General features: G+C 43.7%; 1 protein-coding gene and 1 long non-coding RNA gene across 8 annotated transcripts; one reads left to right on the top strand and one right to left on the bottom strand.

Moving 5' to 3' along the window:
• Window positions 1–5,217: 5,217 nt before the first annotated feature.
• Window positions 5,218–17,110, bottom strand: LOC142065161 (uncharacterized). Of its 7 annotated transcripts, none has more exons than XM_075111053.1 (6): window positions 16,917–17,110; window positions 11,954–12,117; window positions 10,822–11,130; window positions 9,179–9,325; window positions 7,871–7,993; window positions 5,218–5,781 (listed from the first exon to the last, which is right to left on the bottom strand). In XM_075111053.1, the coding sequence occupies exons 2-6, from the start codon at window positions 12,015–12,017 to the stop codon at window positions 5,732–5,734; spliced, it is 693 nt and encodes a 230-aa protein (XP_074967154.1). In that variant the 5' UTR covers window positions 12,018–12,117; window positions 16,917–17,110; the 3' UTR covers window positions 5,218–5,731. The 7 variants fall into 7 exon arrangements, with proteins under 7 accessions (XP_074967154.1, XP_074967161.1, XP_074967155.1 ...); XM_075111060.1 differs by having other exon boundaries at window positions 7,900–7,993; window positions 16,917–17,091; XM_075111054.1 differs by lacking the exon at window positions 16,917–17,110 and adding an exon at window positions 15,264–15,426.
• LOC142065162 (uncharacterized) lies at window positions 5,658–10,840 on the top strand. Its single transcript, XR_012663305.1, has 3 exons — window positions 5,658–5,838; window positions 7,416–10,002; window positions 10,039–10,840. It is a non-coding gene; the product is annotated as an uncharacterized LOC142065162 (long non-coding RNA).
• Window positions 17,111–17,567: the final 457 nt, after the last annotated feature.

Raw genomic sequence — 17,567 nt, 5'->3', positions numbered from 1 at the left:
AAGAAATTTATATATGGACAAACTCCATGACCATGTTGTAAAATCTGAATGCAATTAGTTTACCCACTGTTATTGAATTATTAGCTATTATGTTTTTCAAAGGTTCGATTTAAATCTAGAACTAAGATTCCCCAATCTGGGAGGGGGAGTTTGCAATGGATTTTGGTAGTGGAAGACATGTGATCATGCAGTCAGGCTGCTGCTATTGTGGATTCTCCCAAATGACTGGATAAGTTGTAGTATTAAATTTCCTTTACAGACAAATACTGAATATACAGCTATCATCTTGGCATAGTTAGATTAACGTTTCCCGAGGGTTTCTATAACTATCCTTGTGGGGAAAATAGGCACTAAATCTCTATATAGACAAGTCCTGTTTCCTAAGCACAGTTCATCTCAAGGGTCTCTGGTCAATTGAAGTCTAACCTTTCTAGTTGGAGTGGAGGTCCATTTATCTTGATTGGGCCTTGGCGCCCTTTTTAGCCATGTATAATAAACCCAGGAATCAATTCCTTCTACCTTAACCGCAGTATAAGCTTTAAGTAATACAGCATAGGGTCCTTCCCACTTCTATTTCAAAGGTTCATCTTTCCAGATTTGTACGTAGACAGCGTCTCCTGGCTGGAATGGGTGGACTGGTGCGTCCAAGGGAAGAGAAGCCCTTTGATTTATGTACCTGTGCAGTGAAGACAAAGTCTGCGAGAGAGAAATCAAACATTGTTTGATGGCAGCCTGTGCTTTTATATGGAATTGGTCTCCCTTGATGTTTAAAAGGTTTGTGGGATATGCTTCCCAGTATAGGATCTCAAAGGGGCTTACCCCCTCCTTAACCCTAGGGGTTATTAATTTCACAAAAGAGGTAAAGGTCAGGCTTCTATCCATTTAAGGTGTGCTTCCTGGCAAAGTTTAGAAACTTGCCTCTTGAAGGTCCTATTCAGCCTTTCTACTTTCCCAGTAGATTGAGGCCTCCAGGGCATGTGTACTACTTCTGCAATAAAATGAGGCCCGTTGTCAGAGGAGATACCTTCTGGAATACCAAATCGAGATATAATTTCCTTGAATAAAACCCTAATTACTCTGTAGCTTTGTTGGTATGACAAGGGAAAGCCTCTGACCAACGAGAGAAAGTGTGTATTAATACCAATAGATATTTATACTGATTACATCTCTCCAACTCCGAAAAGCCAATCTGCCAGTATTCCCCAGGAGTTATTCCTTGTCTTCTGTCCTCCCATAACCTTCTTACTGATTTTTGGGTTATTAGCACAACAGACATTACCTTCTTTCACTACAATATCTGCTATAGTTTGCATCTTGGGCCTAAAACCGCTTCGCTTAGCAGTTAATACCAGTGCAACTGCTCCTGTCTGCGTTTCTTGGTGTAGCCTTGTAAGTAACATTTCCATCACTTCCTCAGGAACCAGTAATTGTTTCAGTGGGGTCACCTACCAACATTGATCATTTTTGGAGCAATCTAATTGCTCTTAATTGGTTTTCTTTCTCAGCATATTTTGGTGGTGATAGTTCTAAACAAGATCCTGGAATTAAGGATCCTTCAAATTTTGGCTCCTTCAGCTCGGCTTTTCCATTACCTTTCACAACTTCGCTATTTCCCCTTTGGTGAGCTTTACAGTGTATTATTGCAGCCTCCTTTGGTTGAAGAACTGCTTGCAGAAGTTTCATAGCTTCTGTTCCATATTTATTGGAGCCCCTTGTGAGTTTAATTGCCCTGTGTGACTGACGTTCCCTTAATTACTCCCGGTTTTAGTTTGGTCTTTATCAGAGTCACATTCTCGGGTCACCCTGACATTCCTGATGGCCACACCATGGGTGTTACTGCATCTGATAACTTTTTCTGGAGTATTTCCTCCTTCTCCAGGATCCTTCTCAGTTAGCAGGTACATCTGGGGTCTTTGTGCATTCTCTGGGGGAATATGTAACTGGACAGAATCTTCAGAGAAGGTTAATTGCACATTTAATTGACAGAGTAAATCCTGTCCAAATAATGGTAAAGGACATTCTGGCATATAGAGGAGTTCATGTGTTAATTTATTATTCCCCATTGTGAGCTCCGTAGGCTATAAAAACAGCCTCAAACTTCTTTTCCCTGTAGCACCAGCAACACTTACCTTAGTCTTGCTTAAAAGTCCCTTACAACTAGTTATCATCCCATATATTTCTGATCGTGGGACACCGGCTTGTACAAGATCATTCCACATCTGTTTCCTCGTGCTGTAACTGCTTTTGGTTTTGCCGGCTTTCCTTTATTCACCACCCGACCAGATGGTCCTGAAATTACAGCCCCAGTTTCCCTCAAGGTATTTGCTAGGGTGCCTGCATTACCTGTTGCCTCTGGAATAATAAAGGATTTTAGTGAAGCAGGTGCTTCTCTCAAAAACCACATTTTGATACTTCTTGTTACTGCTGCCCTGTCTGGATTGGATCCTGTAACCCACACATGAGCCATTGCTGTTACCAAAATGTTCTGAGGCAAAGCAGAGTCAGATGATCGCAGTACAGCACTACAGCCAGCAGCAAAAGCAACGAAGCAGCTGCTAATGAACAGAACGAGATTCTGACATATGGTAAGGCAGGCAAGCCTCCTCACAGACATGATGCCTCCTGAGACCTTCCTCATTCTCCACAGCACCTTGTAGCACTTCGTCTCTGTTTCCATCTCTCTTGTGTTCCATCTTTCTTTGCTATGAAGCACTCCTTTATCTGTCTCTGCCACTGAGTGTGTCTCAGTTCAGTTCCTCTCTCACTCAGTCATCTGTAGTTCGCCTAGATGCTCTCCTGAGACTCCAAGGCCCTCAGCCTTGTGTCCCCAAGCCTTCTTTTCTTACCCTGCCCCTTCATAATTATTCTACTCTCTATAACAATCTGTTCTGAGTCTGTTTTTGTACTGTTGTAGCACTTAGCTCCCTTTTGATTTTTTATTTCCTTGCCCTCCCACTTCAGAGTTCTGTTATCTTACTCTTTGCTGTTTAGGATGCCTTCATTCAGTCCCCAGCCCCCTGATGACATCTGTACTTTGTTGAAACACCCTTTCAGAGTTCCTCATTATTGCTGAGGCTTCTTTGGTCTCTCAGGCCTCCTTGGGACTCCTCTGCTCCCTGGGCTGAGGTCTCGTGAGACATTCCATATGCCCTAGAGCCCTGTTTTAGCTCAGCAGGACACTTTGCACCCCTCTTTTCCCCTCTGAACCCTTCCTGAGTCTGCGTCTGTTATCCCAGTTGGTTCTTCTGTCCTCTCGTCTTCGATGAACCTCCATTCCTAGTGCCCTAAGGACGTCTGTACTTTGTTCAATTCCCTTTTGAGCTCATTGCATCCCCAAGACTTCTTTGGTCTCTATGGGCCTTTCAGGACCTTCCTAATCCGTGTGTCAGTGCCTCTTGTTCTGTCAGCACCTGTTCCAAAGCCATCCCTGTGCTCCACAGCAGTCTGTTTTCTGTCTTATAGTATGTGCCTATTCGGTATCTGGTACCCCAGTGATGGTCTGTCGTTGGCTCAGGAGAAGAAGGAGGAAAGGGAGGCATTCGGAGTTGTGGCATTTTGCAAGTCACTGTTACACGTGATGGAGCCCTGCTTTCCTGGAGATGGCTGAACAGCCACCTGCTGATGGTGAGTGAATGAACTGTTTTGCTTTGCTTGCCTTTGTGGCTTTTGCTTTACTTATTAAACTGTCTATCTCAACACACGAGTTTTCTCACTTTTATTCTTTCGACTCTGTTGCCCATCCCACCAGTGGGAGTGAGTGAGTGGTTGTGTGGAGCTTGGTTGTGAGCTGGGGTTAAACCACAACACCCCTGCCGGCCCGTGCCTCCCAACGGCACTTCCTCTGCACCCACAGCAAGGACTTACAGCAGAGGGAAACAGAACCAAAAGCAACATCCATGGTACCACAGTGGGGTGAAGAAGATCTGATTTGAGTGCTCCTTTCCCAGCCTATAGCAGCAGATATGTTCTTTCCTCCAAAAAAGAAGGCTTCTATCCCTAAAAAACTCCTCCTAATTTGTTTTAGGCACAGCTCTACTCTTCTGAGAGTTTACAGCAGTCCTGTTTGTGAAAAAAAACCCAGGAACTGCACTTGTACTAAGGCGCTGTATAAAGAGGAAAAATATTTTTCCTTCTATTTCTAAATCCTTGCACAGTCTGGAGTCTTTTCAGGTAACCTTAGCTTTGATTTATTGTATAAACATAATATTCATCATGATATAACAGAGTTCACAACTGGCTCAGTCAAAATAATAGACTTAGTAACTACATAAAAGCCTTTTAATAGCTGGGAATTGCTGTATCTTCATGAAGTTTTGACTATATTCCACCAGATTAAAATTAAAAAGACAAAATCCAATAAATAAGCTGAGAGGTGAGTTAAAAGGGTAGCTTAGCGCAATATAAGGCCCCCGCTGGGGGGGTGGGTGTGAAGAAAGACCCCAAACAACCCCTAACAGCACTAGTCTCCTGTGCCAAACGAGTCAAATTTAAGCGTAGAGGATTTTCTGTATTTCTAAAATCAATTAATAACATATTTTTGGCTCTCTTTCATTGTGAACTTTTCCCTTTAGATATGATTGTAGCAAATTTCAAGAATCACACAACATCCCACATCTTTTGTGTTTTCCTGCTGTAAGTTTCAGCTACAGGTTTATGAGTAATTAAACTGTGTAGAAGTGAGTCAGCAAGTATTCAAACTGTTCCATGGATCTGCTTTTCCAGTTATGCTGCTGCTGATTTTTACTTAAAAGCCTAATACTAGATTAGGTCTAATGCAAACTTTTTCAGCTTTATTCAAATCAAGCATGAATGATAAATCATTTGAGGATGAAGTACTGCCTCTGAACTACCAAGTGGAGAGCCCTACGGTGCAGTATTCATCACGTAGTGTCTGCATGCAGGATACCCAAACCTATCTTCAGATGTAGAAATATTGTAGTCTTTTCAGCTAAGGCAACAGAGCGGCTATGTCAGTATGCTTTCCTATCCATTAGAGTTACTGTTGAAAGCACACACTGAAATTGCCAGCATTATGGGCTAATTTGTCAGGGAGATTGCTATCATACTTCTGTTCAGCCTGGAAGGGGACTATGGCCTCCATGACCCAATGCCTTTTCTAAGGGAGCTGTCTATAGCCCTCCCATCCACCCTTGCACAGGAACAAGCATGCAGAGGAGATAGCCTCAACCTGCAGGTGGTTGCAAATCCAAATGACTGTTCAAAAGGCCAAACATCTTTAATTCAACAAACCAGTCACCTGTACAAAAGGCCACCTGAGAGTTAAAAAAATAAAAATCTATGGCCATGCTATTGTGTTACAAAATGGAAGACGTGCAGAGCGCGTCTGTTTCAGGGTTCAACACATCCTTCCTGATCACAGATACAGTCCTCTGACCTCTGAAGAATTTGAGATTAACTGATTGTTTCAGTCATGAAAAGCATTGTGAGAATTCAGCTGGTTTAAACCTGTGCTGCTGTCCTCAGCGAAGCACCAGGAAAGGATGGGGGACTCAGGGAGCTTCTTGTGCTGCTTGTGAAGACCTGGAGCTGGATGACTGTGGCAATCAGAGTCTTCAGTGAATGGGTGGATTTGGTGAAGGTACATTTATGAAAACTGCCATGAGATCATGTATCAAATGAGCATCTGTTTTTTTCAGCTGACTGCTGTGTGCCGTTACTGAGGCGTATGCTGCTGGCATAGACTCCTGGTTTTCTCACTTGTAGATATTTTTCAAGGTGTGAGGTTTTCCTTGTCAGGAACCCTTTTGGTTTTTCCAACAGCTGTAGAATTGAAGGAAGAAGCATCTGTGAGGCCACCAAAGGCACAGGTTGATTTCGGTAAGAATTATAATCTGATTGCCTGTATTTAGGCTTGGAAATCTGGAGCGCGAAGTCCTCAGGGTGGCTACGCTGTCCCATCTGCTACTGGACCCCCTTTTGCTCTGACAGGGGAAAGGATTGCCCCTTCATTGCCCAGTGAGTTCATGGCAGCTCTGCTAAAACGCTGCCCTGGTTGCTGTGGCCCGTCAGCCTTTGCCTTAGAGGGTCTCTAGGACAGGCCTGAAACACCACTGGGTGTTCCACCACGGGGCAGGACCTCAGGAGAGCCGCTAGCGGTAATTTTTTTACCTATCACACCTATATATATTAATATGTCTTAATATAACAACTGCAGTGCAACTAGCATGTTTACCGGGTTTCGCAAGCACTTGTGCAACTCATATTTTCCACAGCTAGCCTTGCATTTTATCTAACTGTAGACGTGTGAACATCTCAGCTTGTTCTCCGTGGCTTCCTTTAGAGAACTAGGCACCTTTGCAAGGTAATTAATCCATTTCATCTTAAAATCATTTTAAGATGAGATGAATCATGTCAAGACAGCTATTCCTCTTGATTTACTAGAAAGGAAGCATAAGATAAAAATCTCAGGCTTTAAATAACTTCTAACCAACAAGTTAACCTTAAACAAATTCAGACTTAGAAATGTAATTCTTAGACTCTTAGAGAGAAACAGGCAACATTTGTTTCTAAAGGATGGACTAGTTTAGTAACTGAGAGGAGACATCTCAGCTTCTGCCATTAAACAAGCTCCCATAAACCCTGGAGCCAAGTTGGCTACGGGCTATAGGGTGGAAGCTGTATGTCAGCGTCAAGGGGTGTCTATAGAAGTACTCAATGCACGAGCACTGGAACCACTGCAAAGTCACGGAGGGGCTGGAATCTGTTGACTTAGACTTGATGCGGGGGGGAAATGGGCATCCACTGAACGTGGTTCTAGTAAATACATCTACGCCTTCACTGAATGTCCTCCTGCCATTGTAGAAATGTGAGTTCATTGTTTACCATAATTACACCCCAAAAAGTCAAATCCTACCATTAAAAATCTGACGGAACATTAAGACAGGTCCTGGGAAAACAAAAGCAAAAAAGTACCAGCATAAGCAAGGCTTTTCTTAGAAGAATTAAACCTAACAGGCTTGCAGTTGTTTTTTCCCAATTTATATTTATCTGACATTCCCGAGTAACTCGCTGGTCTCCATCTCAAACAGATCCACAGGCCCTGTGTTTTGTCCACAAACCCCCACCACATATGGCGGGGGGATACTTCGCCATACGAGAGCACAGTTGTGTCCCAAGTTCTCTACTCTGTTGTAGGACAATTATTTCTGAAGTAAGAGGTGGTTTAATGTTATCTCACTTTAAGTATACTGTAGTCTCCGTGTTGTGAAGGAGGAGGGAAGAGCAGAGCGCGATACTGAGGGAGGCAGGTATTTCCAGATTTTGTTCATGTGACGCCCTATTTACTCCATAGAGCCTATCCCAGCCTTTTCCATGCACATCACTTTGCAAAACAAATCCCCCCTTTGGCCATATTTAGGAAAATATTCTTTCTTAAATTGAAATTGGCTCTTTAGTGGGCAGAGCTGTGAGTGGGAGCCATTCCCCTAAAGGACTGTCAGCCCACGCCTGGATGTTCAGCAGTCTCCTGGGCCAGGATATGCCTCTGCAGGGGAAGCTGCACACCAATGTTGCAGACTGAGACTACTCCAAGGAACGGGCTCCTGCCGAGGTAAGGCTTAGCAGTGTGATTGCTTGGCTGTATTACTGTGGGAGTGAGGAAATTATTCTGTGCTTATTTTTCATAATAAAACCAGCTGACTGGGGACTATGCCATGGCACCAAATGCAGAGGTGGAGTTCATACCAGCTGTTAGCCCAGCCTCTCCTTCACAGTGAATATCATTTAGCAATCTCATAAACAATGTTACGGAAATGAGATCCAGAAAGAAAAGCCTGTATGCTTTTTCCACTGTAGGTGCAACCCGTAAGGCACGTTACCCGTAGGAAACATAACGTTTTGTCAACTGTACCTTGACCATTTTGTTTCTGTAGAACCCACCATATCGCCAGTGCTGCTGCACAAACCCCAACAATCACTACTGGGGTGATGATGCCAATGCTGCTCTTTTTGCTGTTTGGAAGTGGAAGATCACCTGCAGGGTAGAAGAAAATAAAGAGTCCAAGTGATTCAAACAGGTGTGCCAAGAAATGAGCCTGCCTCATAAGCACCAGCTGGGAAGAATTGGTGCTTCTGTAATGTACGCCACAAAAGCTGATCATGAGAGAGGGAACTGATGAACGAGAGAACACATAGCATCTGCTTAGGATATCTTAATGAAGATGCCTGTAACGATAAAAACAAACCCCATTCTATCAATATTTGAAGCTAATCATTGACTACCCACCACAACAGATACCTTTGAATATCTATCATCTGAACCAAGAACAAGAGGTGTGAGACCTTATATCCTTAAAATGGATTGTTTTTCTGCTAAAACAAGATATGCAATAGTGGAAAATAAAAGCTCGAAGAATGTTTTTCAGGGCAGCATCACTCTGCATGGCGTCTGGCTAGCGTGCGTTTCGGAAACAAGGCTCTGGTAGCACAAGACATTCAGCTAGGTAATACATCATTAATGATGGATTCAAAGGCCACTCTGGAAATCTGTTTTGACCATTTTTTAAAGACCTCAGTGCACAGGAATTTAAACATGTAAATGTCTAGAAAGGTTATTTTAATATTTGTCCAATTTGGAAGAGAAATACTAGAATCATCCAGCACACTTTCAAAAATTACTGAAGAAAAACCCCAAACGACACAGCAAAAAATGAAGAGCCATGCCCCTACCAAGGGCTCTCCCCAGAAAAGAATGAATAGTGATTACTTGTCTCAAGCAAAGACTCCCTGTTTGTTGTTTGTCCACAGCCTAAGGAAGACAACAGGGATTTCTACAGTGAATGAAATTTGGACATAAAAATAACAGTGACAAATGTCCTCTTAGTCTGGAGGTAGTGTCTCATTTATCATTTACTGGTAAGTGCAATTCTTGGAAGCTTGTTGCACACCCATCATGTACCACCTTCCCTCAGCATCCCTGTATCTATAGCTAGACAGCAAGAGTTACAGAAGCCTATACCTATGGATATATATTTCCAGGACTGGGCACCTACACGGGCTAGGGGAAAGTCTCTGGGTTTGGATGGCTACAGCATATGTGGGTCCAAGGTATGACTGCAGAGTACATCCCTCCGCCTCCATGTAAAACTCTGTTCACATCAAGCTGTCCGGGCAAAACTTTCTCAAAGCCAAGGGCAAACAAACACGTGACGAGATTAACCTAGGTCTCCAGTGGTGTAGGCTGTTGATGGTCTGGTTTTCTCATCTGGTGCTTCAGGGTAGCAGTTCAGGCGAGAGTTGGGCACCGAAATGTCAGTCTTTGCTTCACAGCAGATTTGAATGTTACCCCCCACGTTTTCTGAGGAAACTGAAAGATAGAAGAAGTTTTAATTATAAATATGGATCATTTGTAGCATCTTCAATCAAGGGTTCAACAGGTAAAAGAGTTTAATAGTTTAAAAAAGTGGATCCTTCATGTACCACCAAAAATCGGAGACTCCTACAATTATATTTAATTCACCAACTGTTCAAATCAACCAGTCAGCATTTAGATTTTCTTCTCACTAAAGCTGATGAACTGTTCTATGAACCAGTAATGGAAATCTTCACATTTGAAGAAGGCAAAAAAGTTTTCACATGTAATTGAGAACACCAAAACATTTGTAAAAAGCTTATCATTAACTTTCTGCATTTAAATTCTAGTCAAATAATAATTATGACAATATTTTGCACCTTCCACTTACCCATACGAACCGAAGAAGAGGAACAAGCAAGATTAGCGGCTGTATAAATCTAAAAGACCCCAGCGTGCATCTTCCACCCAGCCTGCGTGCCACTGTGCCATTATAGAACTTACTCCTCTTCTAAGAGGTGGGAAATGTAAAGGCCATTATCTTGATAACGCCTTCCTGCCTACGCATCCTACACTCAGCAGATCCCCCTGTTACTCTCTCAAGAGATATAAGCATCTACATCTACAGCAATTTCCCGTTTTCACTATGGATGCTTCAGTGTCATCCGAGCTTTACACAGTGGCAACAGCATGTAGATATTTTGCAGTGGTAAGCGTAAATCCAGGAGAGAAATGGTTTACAGTGATCAGAAATTAAATATAGGAGGAATTTTTAGGCTGAGTAAAAGCATATGTAGGGTAGGATTTTTTTCTTATTTTCTTCTGTCAGCAACAAGATTAGAAAGGATGCGCCAAGTCCAACAAGGGAGGCGATGAAAGCCACTTTCAGTTAATCATCTACAGGTGCAATTGCAAAGCCAGCTATACATTTGGTTGGATGTTAACCGGTGAAATATCATTGTCTTGAGTGGAGCTAACTAAATTACACTTGTCCAACCTGATCCACCATAAAGTTTTGCCCTCTTGGAGCCACTTGCTACAGGTACTGGTCTGGCATTTTTATCTCTGAATTTGAGAAAAGCTGGAAGGATACATCTTGGTTATTTACTGAATTGTGCAGAAGAGCAACACAGAATGGCTCTTTAGGCTAAACCTGGATTTCAGTGCGTACCGACCGAAGTAGATGGGATTCATACATTGCAAACTGGCACAGATTTTGACCATGAGAATTGCTGTTGCCAAAACAACAACAACAACAAAATCTTTATGAATCAGGGTACCATGAATTTATCTGAATCTCTACTAGTGTAGTTTTAAGCGGTGTTTGACCTGAGAGAATGTTATATATTTTTTCTGAATGACTTAATGACTTTTTTTTCACAGAAGAAACTCATTTTCACAAGTTAGTTTACTCATTAACCTCACTGTCTGCCCAAATATATAACAGTTCGGTTTCATAACCAGGAATATGTTCTCCATATGTTGATAGCCAGGCTCTCAGTAGAGCATACCTGTAAGATCCAGGTAATTACATGCGTCTCCTGCTCCCATGGGTTTCTCCCAGAAGATGGCATAAAAACCTTCAGAAGTATTTTCTTGCTGAAAACACATCTTGATGTGTGTTTCTTTGGTCACCAACTGAAGTATTTCGTTTGAAAATACCTCACTTTGTGTTTCACCAATTTTTACAAACTCTTCGTAATTTGATGATTCACATACATTGCTCTTACAGCCTTTGCAGTGGTAGACTGTCACATTTGTTTTGCCAGAGGAAGAGTCTCGCATTCGCTCGTCAGGGTTGCCACTGGGCATGGCAATATCTAAACGAGAAAACAAAGAAAAATTATTTTCTACCAGTTTCTACAGACTTCTAGTGTTAGAGAATGGGATCAGTTTTGCTGGACAAACCCAGTCGTGGTTTAGGAGACATATCTGCCAATGGGCAATTTTTATACGGTACTGGGCCCTGTCCCCAAAATAATTTTGGGGGTAGAAATTAATCCTAATTCCCCCACTGCTGCCACTGGGGTTTTAACTAGGAAGCTGACTGCTTGGGAAGTGAACTGAAAGGCATTTGTTGAGCTAAGGGGTCCTCTGCCCAGAGAGGCTCAGGTGACTCATCCATTCTTATTTTCTTTCCTTCCAAAACTTTTTGGCACAATCCTATTAGGTGTATCTCCAGCAGACCTCCAGATCCCAGGACAAATGAAAGTCACAGCTGAGCTGCCAGACTACATACAGTGGTATGCAGCGTCCCAGGTCTCTGCCACTGATTCGGTTCAGCATTTCTGCAGGCGACAGTTTTACAGCCAAGCCAATACGCACCAGGAGCCTGGCTGAAGTGCTACAGTATGCCGGGGCTGGGGCCGGAGAGCTGACAGAGGGGCTTTTTAGTCAGATTGCCCTGATAAAGAGCCAGTCCTTTGAGAGGGGACTCACCTCATCTGACTTCAGACAGAGCTAAAAAGTTACATGATAGCAACAGGTCAAATGAAACAATCTTCACCTTCTTTTCTGTTCTCACTTTAGTGGTTTTGTGATCTTAGTTTTAACTGGACAAAACTGAGCTTTCTAATAACAGTATAAAAGTTTTTAGCTACTAATGTGCAGTGAAAAGCACTGAGCTCAAACAAGGAAACTCACTTGGACAGGGAGCTGCAATGGTCAGAAGGAGGAAACATAACCAAGTGAAGTGAAGAGAGTCCATCAGGCTGCCCTGGGTGCTCAGCTCCAGCAGTGTTGGATGCTCTCCTAAATTCTCCACGATCCCAGGGCAGGCTCACCAGGCTCCGTCCTCCCTCATCTCCCTGTTTGGACAGTAAATATAGTGCTTAGCACCCATTGTCTTTCTTATTCTCTTTCTCCAGTCGAAAACAAAACAGCTTCCAGGCTAAGTGTATAAAGCTTCCTCCAGCCCAGATTGCTGGAACACAGGCAAAGACACGCGGTCTTTCTGCAGGGAAGGGAAACCCCTCCTGAGCCTGGCGGCAGGCGGCTCCATGCCCAGGTGTTCCAGGCTCCTCGAGGCACTGGCCCTGCACACATCACTCAGTAGTACGCACAGCAAATTACGTCTTCACTTGCTGTCGCTTCCAAAACACACAAAAAAATTAGACAAGAAAGATGCTTTGTACTGAATGTGTGTTTAGCTTGACCTAAGATGAAGTATTTATTGTCAAACTGAATTTTATTTTTCATTTAGAAAACTGATAGGAAGTATTTGTTCAAATTAAATGAACAAACAAACAAAACAAGCAAAACCTCAGTATTCCTTTTCAAAAAATGTCTTCGGTTTAGTCAGAAATTCATCCTCAATCATTTCAATGAGACTATCATGAATTTGTGAAATATGTTTTAGCAAAACACAAGTTTCACTTTCCAAAGGAGAAAAAACTGGAAAAATCACCTAACTTTCCTCACCAGCCTCGCTCTGGAAAGCACAAACTGCTTTGTGCCTAGGAGCTTTTAATTAGAATTAGAAGCTTTCATTGAAATACCTTCTTTTGGTATGTCACTAGCTGAGAGGTACCTTGAGGAAGTTTCCGAATTAGTTATGCATTAATTCCTAAACCTTCAGCAGACATTAATAATTGCTTCTGTCCCATGATCTGTGCTAGTTCAGACCTGCTGAGAATCCCACCCCAATTCCCAGAAACAGGCAAGGTGAGAGGACCAAAATCTGCAAAACAAGCCTTTCCAGGTGCCAACAGGCCCTGGAGGTGCTCTTTGAAACCATCTGCAAAATGTCCTGTGGAATAAGATCTGGGGCTCCTCTGCAGTGCCCCAAAATCTCAGCACTTCCACATGGGGCCTAATTCCAGAGATTCTGGACCAAGCTGAGGTCCTGGCGCTGCTCCACGCACACCCACAAACGTTCGATCCACCCACTCCCACCTCACAGCACCCAAGGAACATGTTCTTCTGTTTTAGGCACACTGCTCCTCCGCACCATACAATCTTGCAAGAATTTCTGCTTGCCCCACCAGGTATTAACCATGCTCAGAGCATCCGATGAGCTCAGCATCTTTTCTTATCCTCTTTCCATGCATCTATAAAGAACTCCTATCTTTTTGATTGTCGGTGAGGTTTTTTCTTTTCAAAACCAGATGAGTCGGTACCATTTCACACATTACTCGCTTTAACCTGTTTCCTGCTTTGCAAAGCACCAGTTAACAACGTGTCAAGGGACTGTCATCAACCTCAGAATCACTGAGTCATAGAATCTTGTAGGTTGGAAAAGACCCTTAAGATCATTGCGTCCAACTGTGAACCCAACTGTGCCAGTCCACCACTAGCCCATGTCCCTAAGCACCACTTCTACACATCTTTTAAATACCTCCAGAGTATTTTACCTCCGCAGAGCATGTTCATCAACCTCATGCAGTTCTCACAGACCAGCTGCAGTAAATCTGGCAGCGCTATTTGCCCAGAGGTCAAGCACAATAAGTGTTTTTCCCGCCCCCAGTAGTTTTCAGCCTGAGGACTGTATCTTCTGTTCTTGTTCATTCTGTCTTCTCTTTTGTGGTTGTCTTGCCTCATCCTTGCCCCTCCTCTCATTCTGCTCAAACAACATCTCCCTTCCTCTTCTCTCTGGTGACATTCCCTCCTACTCTCCTTCACTTCATTTTTCAAAAGCCAGGACGCTGTCCACCAAATCGCTGCCCCCTCCCACTGGTCTGTCTCACAAGCCTCTTCTCTGGCCCGTGCCTGAGAGTCTTCAGCTGTCTTGGCTACATCCTGCCATCAGTTTTAAACTTATGTAATGGTTTTGGCTGGGATAGAGTTATTGTTCTTCACTGTAGCTGGTACAGTCTGTGTTTTGTATTTAGTATGAGAATAATGTTGATGATAACTCCCTAAGGCTTTAGTTCTTGCTAAGCAGTGCTCATACTAGTCAAGGACTTTTCCAGCCTCTCATGCTCTGCTGGGTGCATGAGAAGCCGGGAGGGGAGGGGGCACAGCCAAGAGAACTGATCCAAACTGGCCAAAGGGATATTCCATATCATACAATGTCACGCTCAGTATATTAACGGGGGGAGTTGGCCGGGGGAAGCAGCGACTGCAGCTCGGGGACCGGCGGCAACTGGTGAGCGGTTGCATCACTTGTGGGTTTTTTGTTTGTTTGTTTGCTGTTTCCCCCCCCACTTTTGCCTCTCCCTTGTTATTTTAATTTTTAATACTAATAGTACTACTAATATTAATATTAATAATTTCAATCTTATCTCAACCCACGAGTTTTCTCACTTTTGCGCTTCCGATTCTCTCCCCATCCCACCGGGGTGTGGGGAGTGAGCGAGCGGCTGTGTGGTGCTTCGTTGCTGACTGGGGCTAAACCACAACTTTAGCAATAACACACTCAAGTCTAAAATGAAACATGCTCTTTGGTTAGAAAGTATTTTTTGTCAAGTTTTTTGCCTGCTTGCCTTTTTTTCAAGGCAATACAAACCTTCACTTTTGTGAGCCACTGAAGTTGTCTGCACAGCTGTAATGCGGCAATGCCAGATCCTAAAAATGGATCAGCTGCAAGCAATTGATGAGTAAAGTAACAACCACAAGTATCTGGCGCTGCTTCACCAAACCCAACCATTTACACCCAGCTGGTGAGCTTTCCCCAGGTCAGAAGCAATGAACCCATGAACAAGCCAACCTGAGTTTACTGGGAGGAGAAATTAGATTTAACCAGAAAGAGAAAGTTGTAGAGCCCTAACAAGGTCTTTTGGTATTGTTTCTGAAAGGATCTATTTGAGTAAAAATCACTACCTGAAACTCTCCTGCTTCTCCTTCTCCCGTAACTTCATAGCAAACACAGCACAATAAACAACTCCAATATTTACCAAGGCAAGAAAGTCAGTCATTAATGCAATAGTATCATTTCCACCAGAGGACAGGTCCTCTCTCAAAGTTAAAAGCCAACGACGTGGATTATTCTGTTTAGACACCTCCATTTTCTTACTCCGGCACAAGTTCAACCAGCTCACCGCCTTTCCCGCGTGCACCCTCAGGCTTAGCAACCTCTGCCTCCGGCACAGCTCCGCTGGGGCCGCCACTTCAGCGAGGCTGCCCTGGTGAGCAGCACAGAGCTGCGGCGGGGGTCACCCCGGTCCCGGCCAGAGGAGGTGGCAGAGCAGGGCTGCTGCCCTGGGGTTTAGATGCACTTCCCTCTCCAACCAACTGTGAAGAGCAGTCATGGACCCACAAGATCCAGTGCCAGTCTCCAGCTGTGACCACTGCATTTCCCTGCCCCTTCTCTCTTCCAGCCACACCACCGGGGCATCTATAGCTTTGTGAGCATTTTGCTATATGGCTTATATGGTCAGGCAGAACTGTCTTGGTGGAACAATGCAAAATATTTTCAGAAAAGTTTTATCTGGTACCCTCAGTATCCCATGGAGAGCACTTAAGTTTCAAACACTGTAAAGAAAATAATACTATTGAAGGAAGTAACCAAAAAAAAAACCAACAAACCAACTTCAGAAGATCTTACACATTCTGTTTTCTGGGAAAAGGAGTAGTAGTTACATAAAGCTGGTTTTTGCATTACTTTCGGTACCAGTTTCACTTTACTGATCTGCTGAATACCCCTCTCAATAAGCTTTTGCAATTAAAAAAAAAAAAGCCAAACCCAAACTAAAACCCCAGGAAGAGATTAACCAGCTATTTCCAGAGCAAGCCTATGTGTGCAGTTTGTTCCCACAGTTCCAACAAGTCAGTGCAGAAAGCAATCAGCAGGACGCTGTGCTTGAGCTGAGAAATCTCTGCAAAAATCCTGAAAATGAAGTATTCGGCTTCCCAGCATCTAATCTTAAAAAAAATGTTCCCCAGTAATCATTAGAAAACGCTGCTAACATTTCATTTTCTGCTTGCTGCACATTAAGGCAAGCAGAATGAACTGTTTCACTGGTTTAGTTTATTTTAAAACCAATATCCTTTCAGATGGACACTTTCTGCTTTGGTTCTCTCTGTTTTGTTCTGAACCCAGAGCCACCAGGGTCCCCACAGATCCCTTCTGGGAGTGGGGCAGCAGCCACAGGGAAAGCCATGCACAACCAGCTGCAGCCTGGGTCACAGCTTCGCATTGAAAAGGAAGAGAGTTGCAAAGATTTCTACTGCAAAATTCTGCCAAATCCTGCCAAATTATCCTTTATTTGCAAATGTGACAGGATGGCAATTTTGGAAAGGGAGATCTTAGCAAACCATGCTAAGGAGCTATGAGGGGGGAAAAGGATTAATTGGATGTGGGAAAAAAATATTTCGGAATTACATGACAATGCTCTAATAGATTTAGTCTATTACTTCTGTGGTCACCCACACATAAAAGTGTGTGGGATTTTGCATTCACACAAGCAATGTGAAAGCAGGGCAGAACTGCATGGAAGTTGGCAGTCAAGGCTGTAAAAAGCGGTGTTATTTATTTAGCAAGATCATGCACACAATAACACACGGTCTTCCTTACAGAGAAAACACGAAACGCTAATTGTTTCGCTTCTGCCACAGACTTTTTTAGTGCCTTATTCTACTACTTGAAAAAAAGGAAGCAGCAATGATTTGTAAGAGAAAAGGCTGGCTGTAAGACAGAACCCCTTAAAAAAGAAGGCAGTGTGAGTACCTCAGAAGTTGTTTGCATCCAAGGAAGCCTTTGTGCCTCTTCCCTTCTCCATGCCCCCGAGCAGCCCTTCCAGCTCCCTCTTCCTTCAGCTGCTCTTCCAGAGCCCTGCACAAAAGATGCAGAAGCCACTTGGATCCCAGAGGAAAAACAAGCCCACTGCTGTCTTCTCAATTAAAAAGTGGATTTTCACTTTCACTTCTAAGGAGGCCGGGCAACAGCAGTCCATGTCGCTCAGCAATGCAAACAATGTTGCTGCATGGGACTCGGCAGCTGGAATGCATGGGAAAACCATATCCCCCAGAAAAACCTCGCAGGAACCTGCTTATGGGTACCCGGGCCGTAAATTTGTCTCTCTGTGTATTGCAACAGTGATGTGAATGGACCGGATTTGAGATCTGCTCCTGGCTCTGCCACTAACTTGCCATGCAAGGGGTCCCAGCGCAGGAGAGCCTGCAGCGCTGAGCTGGGCTTGGCTTATTCCCTGGCAGGGATCAGCGTCGAAAGATACTCTGACAAAACACGCATGCTTCAGCAGCCCTTCTCCTGTTTGACTGAATTTGTGCCCATATGTGATGGCCACACCTGGCAGGAGGGGTCGGGACCGGAGGGCGGGCAGAGAGTCTGCACAGCCTTTGGTAAATCAAAGAAACC

The sequence above is a fragment of the Phalacrocorax aristotelis genome, chromosome 16 (assembly GCF_949628215.1).
Source record: "Phalacrocorax aristotelis chromosome 16, bGulAri2.1, whole genome shotgun sequence".
NCBI lineage: Eukaryota > Metazoa > Chordata > Aves > Suliformes > Phalacrocoracidae > Phalacrocorax > Phalacrocorax aristotelis.
The sequence above is the reverse complement of the archived record's forward strand: the minus strand, read 5'-3'. Positions and strand labels throughout refer to the sequence as shown.